An 18,418-nucleotide genomic window follows, 5' to 3' on the forward strand; every position below is an offset into this window, starting at 1 on the left:
CCACTGTGGGATTTTTGAATGGTAGTATATTCATTTAGAGGGAACCTATATGAGTTTTATTTTTTGATTAGAGTGGTGGTAGTGAAGTAGTTTGTTCTTATATATATATATATATATATAATCAGAGGACCCAGATATGTACACAATTGCAAACCTTTTGCTCTAGGGTTCTAGGACAGCTTTGAAATTGCCCAGAGTGTTTATATTCTTTTTCTGCTATCCTGGCCAGGGTCCAGTAACCTGTAAATAATAGTTTTAGCAGATGCAGCAAGAGTCTGGATGTTTTAGAAAGAAAACAGAGGAGGCAGTACTGTTCTGAAAGAGCAAAATAATTTCCGTCTACCTTGAAATTGGGAAGATGATTACAAATCATCTGAGTATGCCTGGTTTAGAAACTAGGCAAACGTTTACATGGGAGTATTTTTCCTGTAACTTGGTAAAGTTGCTAGTTTCTGTCATATGATGATATTTCCCTGTTAGGCAGGTTAGGTAGGGGACTGGAAGAAACTGTGCCTTATTTGTATGTATCTTCAAAAACTGATCTTGGGAGTTTTAGAAGCTTCCCAAGGGTATTTAAAGGAGGTCTGCTTTCAAATCCCAGTGCCCATATGATCGACTGTCAAAATCCCAATCCCATGAAATTGCAGAAACACGAACAACTAATTTTTTTTTTAGGGTAAGTAAAAGAATCTTGATCAGTGTCTAGTAACTGCATGGTGGGGGTCAGTGTTAAATATGGGTACAAGACCATGAATAGAAATTGTCATATCTACTTGTTTATCATATAAAATGTGAGTTAGATTATTTTTAATGGAAACAAAATGATGATTCATGCAGGATAAAGTCAAGAACAAATGCATTAAATCAGTATACCACCAGTTAAATGATAAACTGTCATTTACCATTTCAGACATAGCAGGCACAAACACACATACACACACACACACACACACACACACACATGGGTTTACCACACACACACACACACACCATCCACCACACACACACACATACACACACACACACACACACACACACACACACACACACACACACACACACACACACACACACACACACACACACACACACCATCCACCACACAAACACACACACACACACACACACACACACACACACACACACACACACACACACACACACACACACACACACACACACACACACACACACACACACACACACACACACACACACACACATACACACACACACACACACACACACACACACACACACACACACACACACACACACACACACACACACACACACACACACACACACACCATCCACCACACAAACACACACCATCACTCTACTACATGAAAGCAGGGAGGCAAGCCCCCTACTTAAATATTTTCACTCTAGGTCATACTACATACAAATACAAAACACCACCACACAAGCTGCTTTCTCTTCGCACACACACATCACAGCAACAAAACACACTGACACACACCACAGCCCCTACCTAAACCCCTCTCACACACACACACACACACACACACACACACACACACACACACACACACACACTTACCTGAATACATAACCTTTGCAGAACTTTAGAAGCGCGAAATTCAAAACCTCCGGTAATCGAGATTTTGAATTTCGATCTTCTAAACTTTCGCTATTATGTGGAGTCTGCTTCTTGGGCTCAAAATACGGAAATTCGAGATTTCAGTATTTTGAGCTTCTGAACGGAACCCATATGTGTGTGTGTGTGTGTGTGTGTGTGTGTGTGTGTGTGTGTGTGTGTGTGTGTGTGCGCGCGTGTGTAGCAGGAGCCATGTTTTATTTATTGCAATATTTTCTAGGGTTGAGTTCAGCTATCACATTTACAGTACTTGAGTTTCTCATCAGCTAGTTAAAGCTTTATGAATTATTGTCTTTTTTTAATACAAATATAATAACAAGCCTTTATTTTTCATCCATCACAGCACATCATGCACTGTGTGCATTATCAGTATAATTTTGTTTAATGTGAGGTTACATAATCAGACACATTTTATTTTCTAGTAAATATTGAAAAAGTTTACTCACAGACTTCGTTAGAAGACTCTGACTTGTAATTACTTTGGATGTAGGGTTCCAACTTTACAGATATAATTCTGTTAAAAAAGCAGAGAACAAGCTTAATAAAACCTGAAAACAGGAAAGAAAATTAATCTCTTCAGTTAAGATGAACAGTCATTAAAACAGAAGACAGCAATCCTTCTAAGATACCATTTAGAAGAATCCACAGCACAAACCAAGGTGTTGACTTTGAGATAAACTTTTAAAGTAGAAGCACCAGAAGATCAGTTGCTTTATTTGATTGGCATGTAAACCCTTTAATGAAGCAGAGGTGAAGTTTTCAGATGCGTCATTCTGATAATTTTATAGCGCAAATCAAACAATTAGTTTTTGGATGTTATGAGCTGTAGTTTAGGTCATGCATGTCATCTTTTTATATCTATCTGTAGATCTTTATTCATTTACAACTCTGTGTGTGTGTATATATATATATATATATATATATATATATATATATATATATATATATATATATATATATATATATATATATATATATATATATATATATATATATATATATATATATATATATATACATACATACACACACTCACTGTAATGCACACATACGTACATATCTATCTACATCTATGTCTATGTATGTCTATATAGTAATAGGCAACCATTTGAAATGTTGCAATCCACTACTGAGATTCCTTAAATATGGAGACTGAATGGCCGAAAAAAATGGATTTGGACAAACCAAGTCCAAGATGGCTATTTCTTGAAATATTCACTTTTTTCGGAGGTATGGCAAAGTCAGACATGGTATATATACATTCATGGGTGTGGGGGCTTGCCCCCATATCAGGAGGTGCAGGGGCTTTTCTCTCTGCAAACAAGTTTAAAGGTGAAGAGCACTGCTTAATATTTGTTCTCCTCCTGCATTTACGGTGGTACTTTTTTTACGTGCATTACAAGTCACGGCATTTCAATATGGAACAGTGGGAACACATTACCTTCAACGATGGGGCTGTTTGCAAGTACTCTCATTCTAGTTGGATCCTCATTTTTTTTCAGTCCATAAAATATACAGTTGAGTGAAATACAGTTTAAATGGCTTTGAGGGGTTTTGTAACTCACTTCTCGTCTACTGCTCCAATTCTTACCCAGCTTAGAAAACTTGACCTTGCCAGACTCTAATCATGTTATAATAAAATCACCAAGTTTGCAAACAACTCCACCTTTAGAACCCACCATTGCCAGGCTCTAAGGGAACTGCAATGGGTGGAACTTCCCCAGCTACTAGCCTATCAGCAATTAGTCATTGCCTACAATGTGGTAACACATCCAGGAACCCCCCCCCTGCACTAGGCCAACTTATCACCCAGTATAATGCAAATCATCCTCTCCGAACATCTGACAAACCCCTCCTCTGTATCTCTAGGGTTAACAATACTGCAGGAAAAGCACTGTTCTCCCCTCCATAGCTAGAACCTGGAATAATCTCCCTCCTGCTCCGATTTCTGCCCCTACCTCTTCTCACTTAAAAACTCACTTAGAACACACTTAAAGAATTAGTGGCTATGCCCATGTATTACGTAAGTCCTCAGATTATTCTATTTGTATACCTCACTTCCTAATATACCTACTGTAATATATACTACAGTCGAGGTCTTCTCCTAATGCTGATTGAATTTGTACACTTATTCTGTTATTAGCCATGGTTAACTATTTTTTCTTGTATAGATAGGTCTTGTTATGTCTTCTGCTGTATACTGCATTTTAACATATTGTTTGAAAATTCTCTGTATACTGTATTTTAATATATTGTGTAAATTTTTACTTACTCTGGAGCTTTTCTCCCTGGTCCTCCACTGAAAATAGACCTGTGTCCAGTCGGACCATCCCGGTTAACAAATGTAAAATAAAATAAAAAAATAAATAAATAAATTAATTGTTTTTAAGGATTGATATACTACCTCTGAAAATATGCGCTACCTTTAGAAAAATGCTTTAACACTCCTGGATATGTGTGTGTGTGTCATATGCTGTTCACTTTGCAGCAACTGGGAACTTGGTTGCACTAGTTTTGTACGTGTGGGGCAGCATTTTTCTCAATGCATGATTCAGAGCCTGCTGCGTTGAAGTCATGTCAAGTACATTTGTGTGAACAGTGCTTTTATAAGGTGGTGTATTGAACAAATACAAAAATGTAATTATTGTATGCAAAACATGGTATTTCTTCTGAATCTCGCCTATTGTATTTTATTTTGGATATTACTGTCCTGATGATTTTAGGGACAAGCATTGTAAAAGTATTGGGTTTATCAAAGAGTTTAAATGTTTATATGTTATACTTGACGCTGACCTGTTTTGTAAACCCCAAGTTTCTCAGGTCACTACTGTACTGTTACTTCCTTAAAGTTTTGGAAACAATGTATGAATGTTTTATTCTACATGTTAGAAAGATCTTCGCTGAGTAACTGCTGTTAGGCATTTGGAAGTATAATTTCTGTATTTACCACACTCCTTTTGTCATTTAGAAAAGTTACCTCCCAACTGTCTTATGTGCTTTAGTACAGGACCCAAACATTGGCACCATTTTGATTGTGTTCATGTTCAGGATTGCTTTCTTTTGAACATAGAACACACTTTTTAAGTTACATGATAGTTTATTTCCATATTCATTTATTATTTGTTATATTACATATTGCAATCAGCGTGTTGACTTTTATTTATAAATGTGCTGTTCAAGAGTACAAAATAATAATTTAAAGAGAATAATAAAAAAAAAGATGGGGCTGTTTGAGTGAATTATTTCTGATAACATTGATCCTTACTACTAAAACTGGAAACTGATTACCCCCGGATTAGCTAGGCCTCATGTAATATGCAGTCTGTGGGTGATTGAGTGGCCTGTGTAACTTACTGTATGTGAGTTCCCCAGATTAGCTAGACCTGATGTAATATGCAGTCTGTGGGTGATTGAGTGGCCTGTGTAACTTCCTATATGTGAGTTCCTCAGATTAGCTAGGCCTGATGTAATATGCATTCTGTGGGTGATTGAGTGGCCTGTGTAACTTACTGTATGTGAGTTCCCCAGATTAGCTAGGCCTGATGTAATATGCAGTCTGTGGGTGATTGAGTGGCCTGTGTAACTTACTGTATGTGAGTTCCCCAGATTAGCTAGGCCTGATGTAATATGCAGTCTGTGGGTGATTGAGTGGCCTGTGTAACTTCCTGTATGTGAGTTCCCCAGATTAGCTAGGCCTCATGTAATATGCAGTCTGTGGGTGATTGAGTGGCCTGTGTAACTTCCTGTATGTGAGTTCCCCAGATTAGCTAGGCCTGATGTAATATGCAGTCTGTGGGTGATTGAGTGGCCTGTGTAACTTCCTGTATGTGAGTTCCCCAGATTAGCTAGGCCTGATGTAATATGCAGTCTGTGGGTGATTGAGTGGCCTGTGTAACTTCCTGTATGTGAGTTCACTACACTGTTCATGTCATCGGAGCAAAACGAGTCGGTATGGAACTCCAGTGCAAGGGAAGGGACATTAATACAGACTGCAGAGCATTGCAGTCTGTATGTCCTGCATCTGAGTAATGCTATCCAGAGGGACATGGAAAGGAAAGGGCTTCCCACATGACAGTCTGTGCTCCGTGAATGAGTTGAAATTGTGAGAAACATGCTAGAAAGTAAAGAGCATATGATGTGAGAGTCTGTGAATCCTGTGAATGAGTAGAGATGTCAGAAACTGTCCAAAAGGACAGAAAGGAAGTGGACTACCATGTGACACTTTGTGTGTCTTTTGTATGAGTAGAGATGTGAAAAACAGGGCAAAGGGGTACTGGAAAAAACAGCATACGTGTGTCTATAAGTACTTTGTATGAGTAGACCTGTGAGTAGTCAGCTGATAGAACACATAAAGGAAACAGTATACCATGTGACAATCTGTGAGGCATGTGCATGAGTACAGATCTGAGAAACAGGTCAAAGGGACACAGGCAGGAAACAATATGGCTGTCAGTGAATCCTGTCTCTGCAGTAAGAAATAGGCCAATGCCACGCATAAGGAAAGTGCATGCCATGTGGGAGTCTGTGAGTCCTGTGTCTGCTGTCAGAAACAGGGCAGTGGGTCAGAAAAAGGAAACCAAGGACATTACACACCACATAGCTTTCTGGGCCTTGTGTCTGTGTGGAAATATGAATGCAGGAAAGAAAGAACAGCGCAGCAACTGCTGCACTTTTTACAGCCATGTAACGCGAGGGAGGATAACTAAAGGCTGTGGTGGTGTAGGGCTGTTGGATGGAGTGCGTTTGCCTTCTGCCCCCAAGCATTCCTTTATGTCACTGTGTTGTTCTGCCCCCCAGGACTATAGAGAATAAGATATACATCACTGTGTTTTGAGATGGGAGGACTGTTTGCAGTTTAGGAGAGTTTATAGACTATTTGAAATGTGTTTAATGTTTTAGCCATTGCTGCATATCCTACCACATGTGCAGTTTCCTTACCCGTTAGCATCACTCACTTGACTTTGGCAGTTGTTGAGTTTTGCAACTAATTATTTTTTAGAGGGTTACTACGTTTAATTCCCTAAAGCCTAAGGGCACAGTGCTAAAATAATTCACAAGCAGTTTGACTGTTACTTCTGCTGAAAAGTATATATTCCAGTTCTGTGTACCATGACAAATCTTTTTTCGCAGCCCTGATAGTCTGGTAGTAGGTAACTGTACTCACAGACAAAAATGTTTTGCCCTTTACACCTGTCCTCCTTACTGTATACCATCCCTATGAATCCCACTCTATGACAGTAATAGAGGAACGCTTGATGAGGATCAAAATCAAAGTAAATAAAAGGAACAGAAAACATGAGACACGAATGAGAGAAGCGGTTAGGAACACACTTAGGAAAATGTCACCTAGCCAGATGGAATAATATAGCAGAAGTATTCTGTACAGTATAAAATAGAAAGATGACAAAAGGGGCAATGTGACCTGTTCGGCTACCTTTAAACTACAACAAAAGAAAAAAAAAAAACAAATCTTGCTTTTTTCCCACTTTCTGAAAGTTAAGAAAGTTCAGTTACAGATTTGCTGTTCTGAACTGTTTGGAAGTTTCTAGAAGGCCAGTGCTTGCTTGGGCTAAAGGGAAGTCTCTGTGTTCACCAGTGGGAGTGGTTAACACTGAACAGCCTGCCTGTCCCTGGAGGAGTGGTTACTACCTAGAAGCTGTAGTTTTATTGGCCATTTTGGGTCAATTCTAAACTCCTTGATCTCTCTCTCTTAAAACCCTACAACTCTCTTTTTGCGCGGTTTTGTGCACTGAGCAACGTCGGCAGCGCCGCCTAAACAGGTTTAAACTATTCCAGGCTCCACAAAGTCTGCTCTTCACTTTTTCCCTTAGAACTGTTCAAACTCTCAAAGTAATCACGCTATTCTCTTTCTAAAGCCCTGCACTTGCTCAGCTCTTATAAAGAAACACTAACTAACTAAAGCACTACACCCTCCTTGACTTCTCATAAGTATTAGACTCCCGATTGGTCCTTCCTGATCAAGTGAAAAATCAGTTCCCTTCCCTAATCTGATCAGTAAAAAAAACAGTTCCCTATACTAATCTGGTATGTCCAAGGGTCAGTTTCAAGGTTACTCTCCAGTCCAGCTGGTGAATCTGGGAATTCTGAGGCAATGTTACAATTGTCTTATGTACACAGACAACACTCTCCTCCTTCCAACAAACTCTAATACATGTGAGAGATGCAGTTACACAGCCAAACTAGAGGCAGAGCTCTCTCAACCCAAGACTGGCACAATTAGTCAGGAGGAAAAGGTATCCACCCACACCACAAATCCAGTCTCACACAGACCTATTGCATCTGCATACCCAACACGTAAACACACAAAAACATACTCGGAGGCTCTAAATAAAAATCTGCATAAACAGCAAAGACCTCCTAAGCTGATATCTAAGCAACAGCCACCCCTCAACAATACCCACAAATCACATATCTCACAAAATCAGTGTGCCTCACAGTCACAGCCCATAAGGCCAAACAACACACCAAATACACTTGTTATAGGGGACTCTATTGTCCGGCACACTGACGTCCCACTCACCAGACTGAACAAGGAGAAGGTCACTGTAAGCTGCCTGTTGGCTGCCAGGATCCGCCACATAACACAAGCACTCAGGTCACTCCAAAGCAAGTACAAGTATGACTCCGTCATTGTCCATGCTGGTGTGAATGACCTGAGACGTACCTCCCTGGACTACATGAAAAGAGACGTAGAGGAGCTCTCTGACCATGTAGCCCAGGCTGGTATGTCCCTGACCTTGAGTAGCATCTTGCCCTCACCAAGAATGATGCCACAGTATAAAGACAAAATTATCAGTTTCAACAGTTGGCTAAAGTATTGGTGTCATTCAAAGGGGATCCAGTGTCTGTCAGCCTGGGATGACATGCTCGACAAGCCACGTTGCTTTGCTAGGGACAGCTTGCACCTGTTACCTTTAGGCTTTCATATACTGGCCAAGGCTCTTGCCACCCCCATAGTGCCTTTTTTAGGCAAGGCTCAAAGGACAAACCCACCTCCATAGACAACCCAAAGATAAAAAAACTAAAGGTAATGCTACTCAATGCCAGAAGTCTAAACCTCAAGATGCACGCACTCGAGACTCTCCTCAGTATGGAGGAAATTGATGTCTGTGCAGTAACAGAAACCTGGTTCAAGACTCCTGAGAGCACCCCAGCACTACCAGGTTATAACCCATACCATGCGTTTCGGCCCCAAAACTCGGACCGAAGCACAAAAGGATGGGGAGTATCTATATTCATCAAAGATACCTACACCTCCAGGTTAGTGGCACTGCATGAAGCATCGGAAACCATCCATGTGCAACTAACAGCAGGCAAAACTGCCTTTCAGTTTGTAGCCTGCTACAGAACACCCTCCCTATTACAGGAACCCCACTTGGCATTCCTGAGAACACTGGAGAATATGAAGGTCTCTCCAAACACTGTGTTATTGGGTGACTTCAACTACCCAAACATTGACTGGGAAAATTACTCAAGCCCAAACATCCTCACCCAACGGTTCCTTGAATTTATAAACTCTAACTCAATGGAACAACTGGTCACCACTCCCACAAGAGGGAACAACATATTGGACCTGGTCATCATGAACATAGGGACTCTATGTTCCACACCAGAGGTAAACCCCTCATTGGTAAGATCAGGCCATAAACAAATTTCTCTGGACATCCATATCCCGTCCCCACCCCCAGCCAAGGAAATCACTGTAAAGAATTTCTCCAAAGCCAACTTTGCACTTCTCAAGACTGATGTGGAATCCTTCAAAGCCCCTGGGCCAGAAGATAATGCAGCCCAATCTGCAGAATCCTTTACAAATGCATTCTATGAGCACCTGCAGGAATGCATGGATCATGCTATCCCAAATAAAACCAAGACTCACTCCTCCAAAAACAGGAGACTGGCCATAAATAAGCTATACAACAGAAGGAGGAAGCTACTACATGACTGAGCAAAATCCCAAAAAGGGAAGGCATCTCTGATCAGTATTAGCAAGAAACTTTGATCCCTCATAAAATCATCAAAGGCCAGTTTCGAAAGAAAAATTGCCCTAGACACTAAAGATAATCACAAGGCTTTCTTTAGTTATGTCAAGAACATGGGCGGAAACTCCCAGATATGCTCTGAATTGTTGCATAACGGTACAAAATATACCGAACCTACAGACATAGCTAACGTCCTGGCAGACAGATTCAGCGCAAACTTCTCCCCCCCTTCCCCCCCAAAGGAGCAAACGCCTATCCCAACTGAATGTAACCTCCCTGACATCACAGATGCACAGGTGAAAGCTGCCCTCTCCAAAGCAAAAAACACAGCATCTATGGGACCGGATGGTGTCCCAGGCTGTGTCTTACATGAGCACCAAGAAGAACTGAACCCTCACATTAAGTCACTGTTCAAACTTAGCCTTACTACAGGATATGTACCCAAAGAATGGCGTGCAGCTACAGTGGTCCCACTCCACAAAGGTGGTGCCACAACGGACCCCGGAAACTATCGCCCCATAAGCCTGACTAGTCTGGTCTGTAAAGCTATGGAGCGTATTATCATGGAACTCATAAACAAAGACATTGGGAGCCTCCAGACACTGGACCCTACCCAATTTGGCTTTGTTAAGGGCAGATCTTGCCTCTTAAACCTAGTTGATTTCTTTGAAACAGTTACCAAAGCCATAGATGAGGTCAAGGTAGTTCACACAGCCTACCTGGACCTCGCAAAAGCCTTCGACACAATACCCCACTCAGGCATCATAAATAAGCTTACCAGCTTAAATATCAACCCCTATATCACAAGATGGGTTGCAAACTGGCTCAGAGATAGAACCCACATGGTCAGAATCGCAGGTGCCATGTCCGAATCCAAACCAGTTACAAGTGGCATCCCACAGGGCTCAGTTCTGGGACCTCTCTTGTTCGGTATATACTTCTCTGAGGTTCAGGCTAACACAGAGGGATTATGGCTGACAAAGTTCACAGATGACTGCAAACTGGGGGCCATAATCGAATCTCCAGCTGACACAAGCATCCTCCAAAAGGGTCTCACAGAGACGGATGCTTGGTTCCAGAGCCACGGCCTCAAGCTAAATGCTAAAAAGTGCATAGTCATCCCCTTTGGGAAAAACAAGGTGCCCACAAATTACCACATAGGTGGTAATCCATTAAGTACGGAAGAAGTAATTAGAGATTTAGGGACCAACGTAGATAGTAATCTCTCCTTTGATAATCATGTTGCCAAAGTGGTTAGAAAGACCTTCTATATAGCCCACCTTATCACGAAAGGGTTCGCATCTAGATCAAGAGAGGTCATTGTGCCCTTCTACTCGTCACTCATCAGGCCCATAATTGAATACAATGCCCCTTTAGGGATGTACCTTACCCGACACCTGCAGCAACTGGAGAGACCCCAAAAATACCTCACCAAGAGGATCATAGGCTACAAACAGATGTCCTATGCAGCTCAACTAAAGAAACTCCAGCTCTACTCAGTTGCTTACCGCCTACTCAGAGGCGATCTATGCCTGATATACAAAGCCATGTCAAACCCAGAATTAATGGACATGCTCCACCTCAAAAAATCCAAGTCCCTTAGAGCTACACACTCAAGGGACCTAAACCTCAGCACAAAAATAAATAGGACATGCTGGAGGGACAGATTCATTTCCCAAAGGTTCCCCTCACTCTGGAATAGAATCCCAATTCATGTTAGACATAGCCCCTCGCTGACCCTCTTCAAGCGAAATTTGGACGCGTGGATGGGAAATCGCAAATTCACCCCTGGGATCTCTCCTGTGTCCCTGCTAGACAGAGGCACAGTAAACTAATCTTAAAAGGGTACCATCTGTGACTTAGTTTACAGAGGCACAGTAGGCTAATCTAATAGGGAGGCGGAAGCCAAATACACTCTGGCTAGGCTTATAAATGCCCTATGGCAGATAGCCTAGTATCTACCTATGAACCTATAAGAAGACACATGGAAATTACTGGAAGATCATGTCAATTAGGCAGATAGTAAACAGACAACCAATAACTGAAGAAAGGAACCGAATGGAGGAAATACTAACAGAAGTTCATTTGAGGAATAGATATTTCTTACCACTGATTTATTGATATCTTTGTCTCTAACAATCCACTGACTCTCTTACTACATGATCGCATCACCGACCGCTATCTTTTCCTTACCCCAGTACATAAGCCCCTGCCATATGATGAACGAGTTCCATGTGTAGTTATGACTACTCTTTTTATTTCTGGCCCATCTCTTTACAGAACATGCTGTTTCATTGAGTAAAATATAAGACTATTAATGTGCAGACCTGATAACACCAACAAACTCATAGCAGATGAAGCAATTAAATTATTTATATGTGTTGGGTACTGATTAGCTTAATAGAAGGAGATATGCACAGTAACTAGCTAACAAATTCATTAGTCAGGTGATGTAAAAGGTGGGTGATTTTATGTATTTAAGAGAAAAGTTTTGATGTATTCTGTGTTCTGATGAAATCTACGTTGGGTAGATGAAAGCGCTCAACCATCGTTTTTGTACCTAAATAAAGAAGTTTATTTTTACACTTTTGTGGATCGTGGCTTGTTCTGGGAACTGTTTTCGGTGTTGTTTTGTCAAAATTCCTATCTACATTAGGCAGAGCCCCTCACTAACACTCTTCAAGAGCAACCTTGATGAGTGGGTGAGTAACAGAAAATACACCCCTGGGATCACTTCATTGGCTCTTCTTGACAGAGGCTCAGTTAATTAATCAATAGGGCGGCGAAAGCTGGCACACTCTGGCTAGGCTTTTGAATGCCCTCGGGCAGATAGCCTAATACCTACCTATGAGCCTATATGAAAATAAGGAAATCTCTTTTATAATGTGGAACTTACAAACTGTATTTAGAGTTATGAGCAGCTTAAACTACCAAAATGATGCCAATTAGGAGAAGAAACAAAATGGGGGTTGAGGAATGTGTATGCCTGAGGAGGCGGAATGTTAAGCAAGCAATAATGCCCAACAGGATGTGTTAATGTGTAATTAACACCCAACCAGGGGTGTTATGAAGCCGGATGCTCCGGCAGAGGGCCTCTTACACTCCTGTAAGGGCATTAATTACACATCAACACACACTCTGAAGGGCATTATTTTGGTCAAAGAATAGGCTCTCTGTAAAATTGTTGTGTTTTACTTGCTTGTATATATTTTTTTTATTACTATATTTTTTTAGTATATTTTTGATGTGAAATAGTTCTTCCGCCTAATGTTTCAAGCTTGCTATAGTGTATGAGTGCACGTTAATGGTGTTGGAGGAAGCATTTTACAGCCAAAATATTACATTTAAAAATAAGCATGTTATTTATTCTATTTTTTGTTCCCTTACTCTTAAATCATTTGGTTGGCAGTCACTGGAGAGTGACGTTACTAAATAATGACATACATTTAAGCTTCAGACTTTATTTTCCTTCAGAAAATTCATGCTAACTTAAATCTTTAGCAGTTTTGTAATTTTATAAGAGCAATAATTAAGTTTCTATTTTACAGCCTTTGTCCTCCCTTTATTTTAGGCTACACACACACACACACACACACACACACACACACACACACACACACACACACACACACACACACACAAGACTCAGGCAGACACAAACACACCTCTGCTTCAGAAAACAATTCATGCTAACAAAAACACTGTTATTCTAACAACGTACTAAGTTTATAAGAGCAATATTTAAACTCCATCCCTATTTTCGGCCCTTTGTTTCCCATTATTTGTGGCTCTGTCCAGATTTCTTGTGCCGAGAGGTATGCGAAGATGTTATGTAATGCTGCCAGGGTTTGCAGGATCGCTCTTCCCTTTCTCTCTGTCTCTCCTACACACACACACACACACACACACACACACACACACACACACACACACACACACACACACACACACACACACACACACACACACACACACACACACACACACACACTCACTCTCTCTCTCTGTCTCTCCTACACACACACTCACTCTCTCTCTCTGTCTCTCCTACACACACACACACACACACACACACACACACACTCACTCTCTCTCTGTCTCTCCTACACACACACTCACTCTCTTTGTCTCTCTCTCCTGCTTTCATGCACACATTCACTCAGACACGCAGACAGCAACATAAATACAGAAAAAACACAAACATATCTCTCTCTCTTATTTTTGTAGATGCACATACTCTCTCTCTCACACACACACACACACACACACACACACACACACACACACACACACACACACACACACACACACACACACACACACACACGCACACAGTTTTACACTCGCTAAACAGCAGAAGCACTTTTTAGCAAGTGTAAAATAGTAGCTCAACCAATCTCTCTCTCACACTCGTACACACATGCACACACTTTTTTATTTTATTTTACACTTGCTAAACAGCAAAAGCACTGCTTCGCAAGCGTAAAATAATGGCAGCCGTTCTGTTTTCTCAGTCGGAGGTTGACAGCAGCTTGATATGCTGCCAGTAAGTGTCAGACTCATTTTTCAGTGGGCATTGCTTGTACATTAATACCCTCTCGTTCTTCAGTCAGGGTACTGATGTACAGTAAGCCCACTCTCTAAATGGCAGAAAGGCTGGTGACTGATTGGAAGAGGAGACAACAGTGATGGGATATTTAGTAACGCATTCTAGTAGAGTGACTCTCTCACCCTCAGGTCAAAGAAGAACAGATATAATGTATTCGATACAATATATTGTATAACGTGTGAACTGAATAATAAGAAAGACTGTAAACAGAAATGTACTGAGAGGAACGTAATACAACAAAACAACTAACAGGAACAATTGCACTCTAAATATAATTAACTTGTATGTATCTCTTGTTGAGCTATCAGATTCCAAATGATCCTTCAAAATTTAGGCAGCAGTAGTCAAACATTTACGAGATGATTTTTCTTTTTCAGCAACTATTTAATTAGCATTTTTTTTAATTTGTGGGCTGTTTTGATTCCTAGTAGGAATAAATCAAATTAGTAGTTATGTTCCTTAAAAGCTGTCTCAAAAGAATGTTTTACAACCTTATAAAGATTTGCCTTATTAAGGTTTCAGTGTTCTTTATTATTTCTGCACAGTATGGTGTATGGCCCCACCTCAGTTTAACTTTTAACCGTTTTCCTCTAAGCTGACCTTCTACTTGGCTCACACTGAAGTAATATTCCAAGAATTAAATATATTCATTGGTCATTTGTGATTAAAAACAGAATATATGTACGTATATGCAAACATTTGTTTTGTTTAATCTGTTTGGCATTGCCTGTGTTAGGAATCCAATACCATTGATTCATTGCTGTTAGTGTTAGACATGAGATTGTCTATTAATTCATTTATTTTTTTTATTTATTTAATATTTGTTCACCAGACAAGTCTGGCAGGGACAGAGGCCATTTTCAGCGGAGGTCCAGGGAGAAGCACTCCAGACGCATATCTTAAAGGTGCAAATACACTCTCAAAAAACAGACATTCATTTTAACATTACATTTAATATATTTTCATATAGGAAGTTAGTAGTTCCAAAGTTACATTTGATCACTTTTTGTTTACGATATCCATTTCAAGTCTAATTCTTGAGTTGGTATAGTTCACTTCCAAAGGGACGTCGTCTTATTATTTTTGTGCTCTGAATTGAGGAATGTGCTACAAACCATGATTTCAGTCAGCCACGCCTTATCTCACATTAATATTCTTAAATGTTTTTTATATTTTGTGGTAAGCGGACTATTGCTCTCCTAAAACCAGACACGACTGGTTTTGCTTCCTCCCTCAAACCTGTGAGCATGTTTTAATCTTACTGCTCTATCACCCAGTTATTCTGGTGGCACCCACACGGTACATGTTACAGTTCTTAAATCTCTTCACAAAGTGTAACTAATGCTTTTGATGAATCTGTTCTCATTAATGCTTCTAGTTTTGGCTTTTCCTTCCTCATTTGTGGTTGTGGAACAAAATGATATATCAGTTGTGGTTTAGTTATTTTCTGAGAGGTAGTATTACTTCTGAATTTTACTTTGTAAACTCCATTATAATACAGATTGCGTCTGCCAAACTAAATGTAAATTAGCAACTATTATTGAAGATCAGTTTCCTCTGTCAGCAGGTGATGAAATTCATTTACTTTTTGTTTGTTTACACTTTCCATTGTTCTGATTTTTCCTGTTTCCATCTACGAGCTTAACATAAGGGATAAGTAAACCGTTTGCATGTGGGAAGTCGTGATTCATTTTAAAACCTTGCTAACACCACTTCTTTAATCTCACTGTCAATCAATTAAATTGCCAGAAATACCCATTGTACAAAAAATGGTGTCCATTTCTGTTATATACTCTGATAACCATGGCCCAGGTGTATAAACATTTTGTGATATAATCAACTATTTTGTATTAGTTTTATTTCTCTTATGATATAAACACAAAACTGATGCAACTACATTACAAAATCTGCACTGGATGCAGGCTGCTGGTTTTACTAACAAACCTGGGCCTTGGATTCAGAGTTGAAATTTACAAACTGTGAAGCCGCACTCCCCTTATTAAGCTGGGTATTGCCCTTCAGGTGAACAGTTATATTGATCCTCCAACTGTCTGTGTTGAGACACTTCTTGGGGATGTCAAATATCCCACAATCTTGGTTGAGAAAGAGCTAAGTTCTGATTTAAATTTTGTTTACTCAGTATAAATGCCACATTTGATGTTTTCTAAAAATGTCTGTAACTTAGAATACATGTACATAGATTAAAAAATGTATCACCTGCTTAAAATATGCTCTGTTATGTAATGTAATCAGCAGTAAGCTTTTAAAGAAGATACATCTTGTTACACTCTGGTTTATATAAAGTTCTCCTTCTATATACTATTAACATGTACTGCATTTCTCTGTGAATGTAAAACAGCAACACAAATCATACTGGGCACAGAGTGTGAATTCATGTCACGAAGCAGGAAGATGCTTTAGTTATACATTAGCCCTGAAAGTAAGTGTATTTGTTTGAAAATATACATCTTGTTTTAATTAGTTCAAAAATGGCCATGATTTTTGTCTTTGTATACTATTCTGATACAGTTTTTTTGTCCTAGTTCCTGTTTGACCACCCACACATTTGCGAGAATAAAGCTCATAGCAAGCAGTGTATCAAAATGACATCATATTAAAATAAAAGGGTGATACAACATGCAGTGAGAATGACATCCACCCCTTTACCTTTTCACTACAAGGTGACACTCAGTCATGTAGGTGAAATAATGTCACATGTAATGCCATCTAGCACCCATTTTCCCAGATGACTGTGTATCTCACCTTGTATATTATATCAGCCCCTTCAGAACCGAGCACACCTCCTGCTCACACCTGTGTTCAGTTTATGAATGAACAGAGGTCTGATATCAGACCTGATCATCAATCATCCTGTCCCAGCAAATGTTAGCAAAATGTATTAGTGATCCAGACAGCTGTCACAATTCCTTAATTTCCAAGGACCCATGTCATGTGACCCAATGATACCTGGCTCAATGAAATTGCACCAGAAAGTTCCCTTCTGTCACTGTAGACAAGTTGATGGCATGTGTGTTAAAATAATACCTCTGGGTAACACTGTAACTACTAAGATAAGCAGATTTGCCAGATTTGGAAATATCCTTTCTGATGCAAATAGTCTTCTTTTCTTATTTTTTCTTTATTTCTACCTTTTTGCTGTCTTTTCATTAAAAAGAAATTACTAATGGGATTTATCATGACGTGCCATGGCATAATATGTTGTGCTTCACAGCTTGGCTACCTCTGATAGAGGGTCTGGGTGGATAGTTATTAAACTGGATGCTACTAATAAATAAATGACATTGTGCTTAGCTGTGTCTTAAATAGTGATATGATCATTACATATGCATAACCCTGTACTTTACAATGAGTGCTGTCTGCAGTAGCATTTTATGCAAGGAAAGGGTAAATAATATAATACTAAAATATCTTATAAGCTTTTCCACCCTTACATAGAGGTTACCTTAATCAAAGTAACTGCAAATATTTTCAGGAACTACAGTGATTTGCTTCCAGAATAGCAAAGAAATCGTCAAGTTTCTTACCCTGCTGAGATCACAAGAAACACAAGACCAGGCTTCATTCTTCTTTGTTGTACAAGGTGCTGCTTCTTCAGACTATCTGATGTGCAGGACACTTTCGTTATTTGCCTGATCTAATCTCCACGGTATTTATAGGTTCCAGGTCCATAGCTTGATTACAAAATAATAGCATTGGTAATTTCCTGCGAAACTAGTCACTTCCAGTAACCCTATTCTGAGTATCTTGGGTAAAAATTAAAAAAGGAACTGTATTTGGAATGTGTTACAAAACTGAAACCGGTAGTATATCGAAATCATCTTGAAGACGGTAACATGGCACTTGATGTTATTTATGAAAAGTATTTGTGAAATTACACAACAAAAATGTGAAGATTCTGCAATTTTGAATGACTGTGTCAGCTGTGGAACGTTATTAGCTTTGACGTGTGTAAGAAGCAAATGCAGTCTAAGGTAATCTAAATCTCATTATAGTTATTGCAAATCAAATATCTGAATAAGAACTACACTGTCAGAAAACAGAAACTGATTTTCAAAGAAAAATATTATAAAACTCATAGAACAATAATAACACACCTAAAGTGATGCAATACTTAATTACTTCTTTTTCCTTACAAACATTTTCTAAACATGGACTTCTTGTAGATTA

General features: G+C 39.6%; 1 protein-coding gene across 1 annotated transcript in view; it reads right to left on the bottom strand.

The window, feature by feature from the left end:
* The window catches only part of LOC122811025, a 27,533-nt gene extending 9,619 nt beyond the window's left edge, over positions 1-17,914 (bottom strand). The window contains exons 1-2 of the mRNA XM_044082543.1: positions 17,776-17,914; positions 2,068-2,135 (exon numbers count right to left, since the gene is read on the bottom strand). Coding sequence (XP_043938478.1) covers positions 2,068-2,135; positions 17,776-17,813 — 106 coding nt within the window. The 5' untranslated portion in view covers positions 17,814-17,914. The remainder of the gene's footprint in view (positions 1-2,067; positions 2,136-17,775) is intronic.
* Between the last annotated feature and the right edge of the window lie 504 nt (positions 17,915-18,418).

Source organism: Protopterus annectens, chromosome 9.part0 (assembly GCF_019279795.1).
Source record: "Protopterus annectens isolate FY-2018-M chromosome 9.part0, PAN1.0, whole genome shotgun sequence".
Lineage (NCBI taxonomy): Eukaryota > Metazoa > Chordata > Ceratodontiformes > Protopteridae > Protopterus > Protopterus annectens.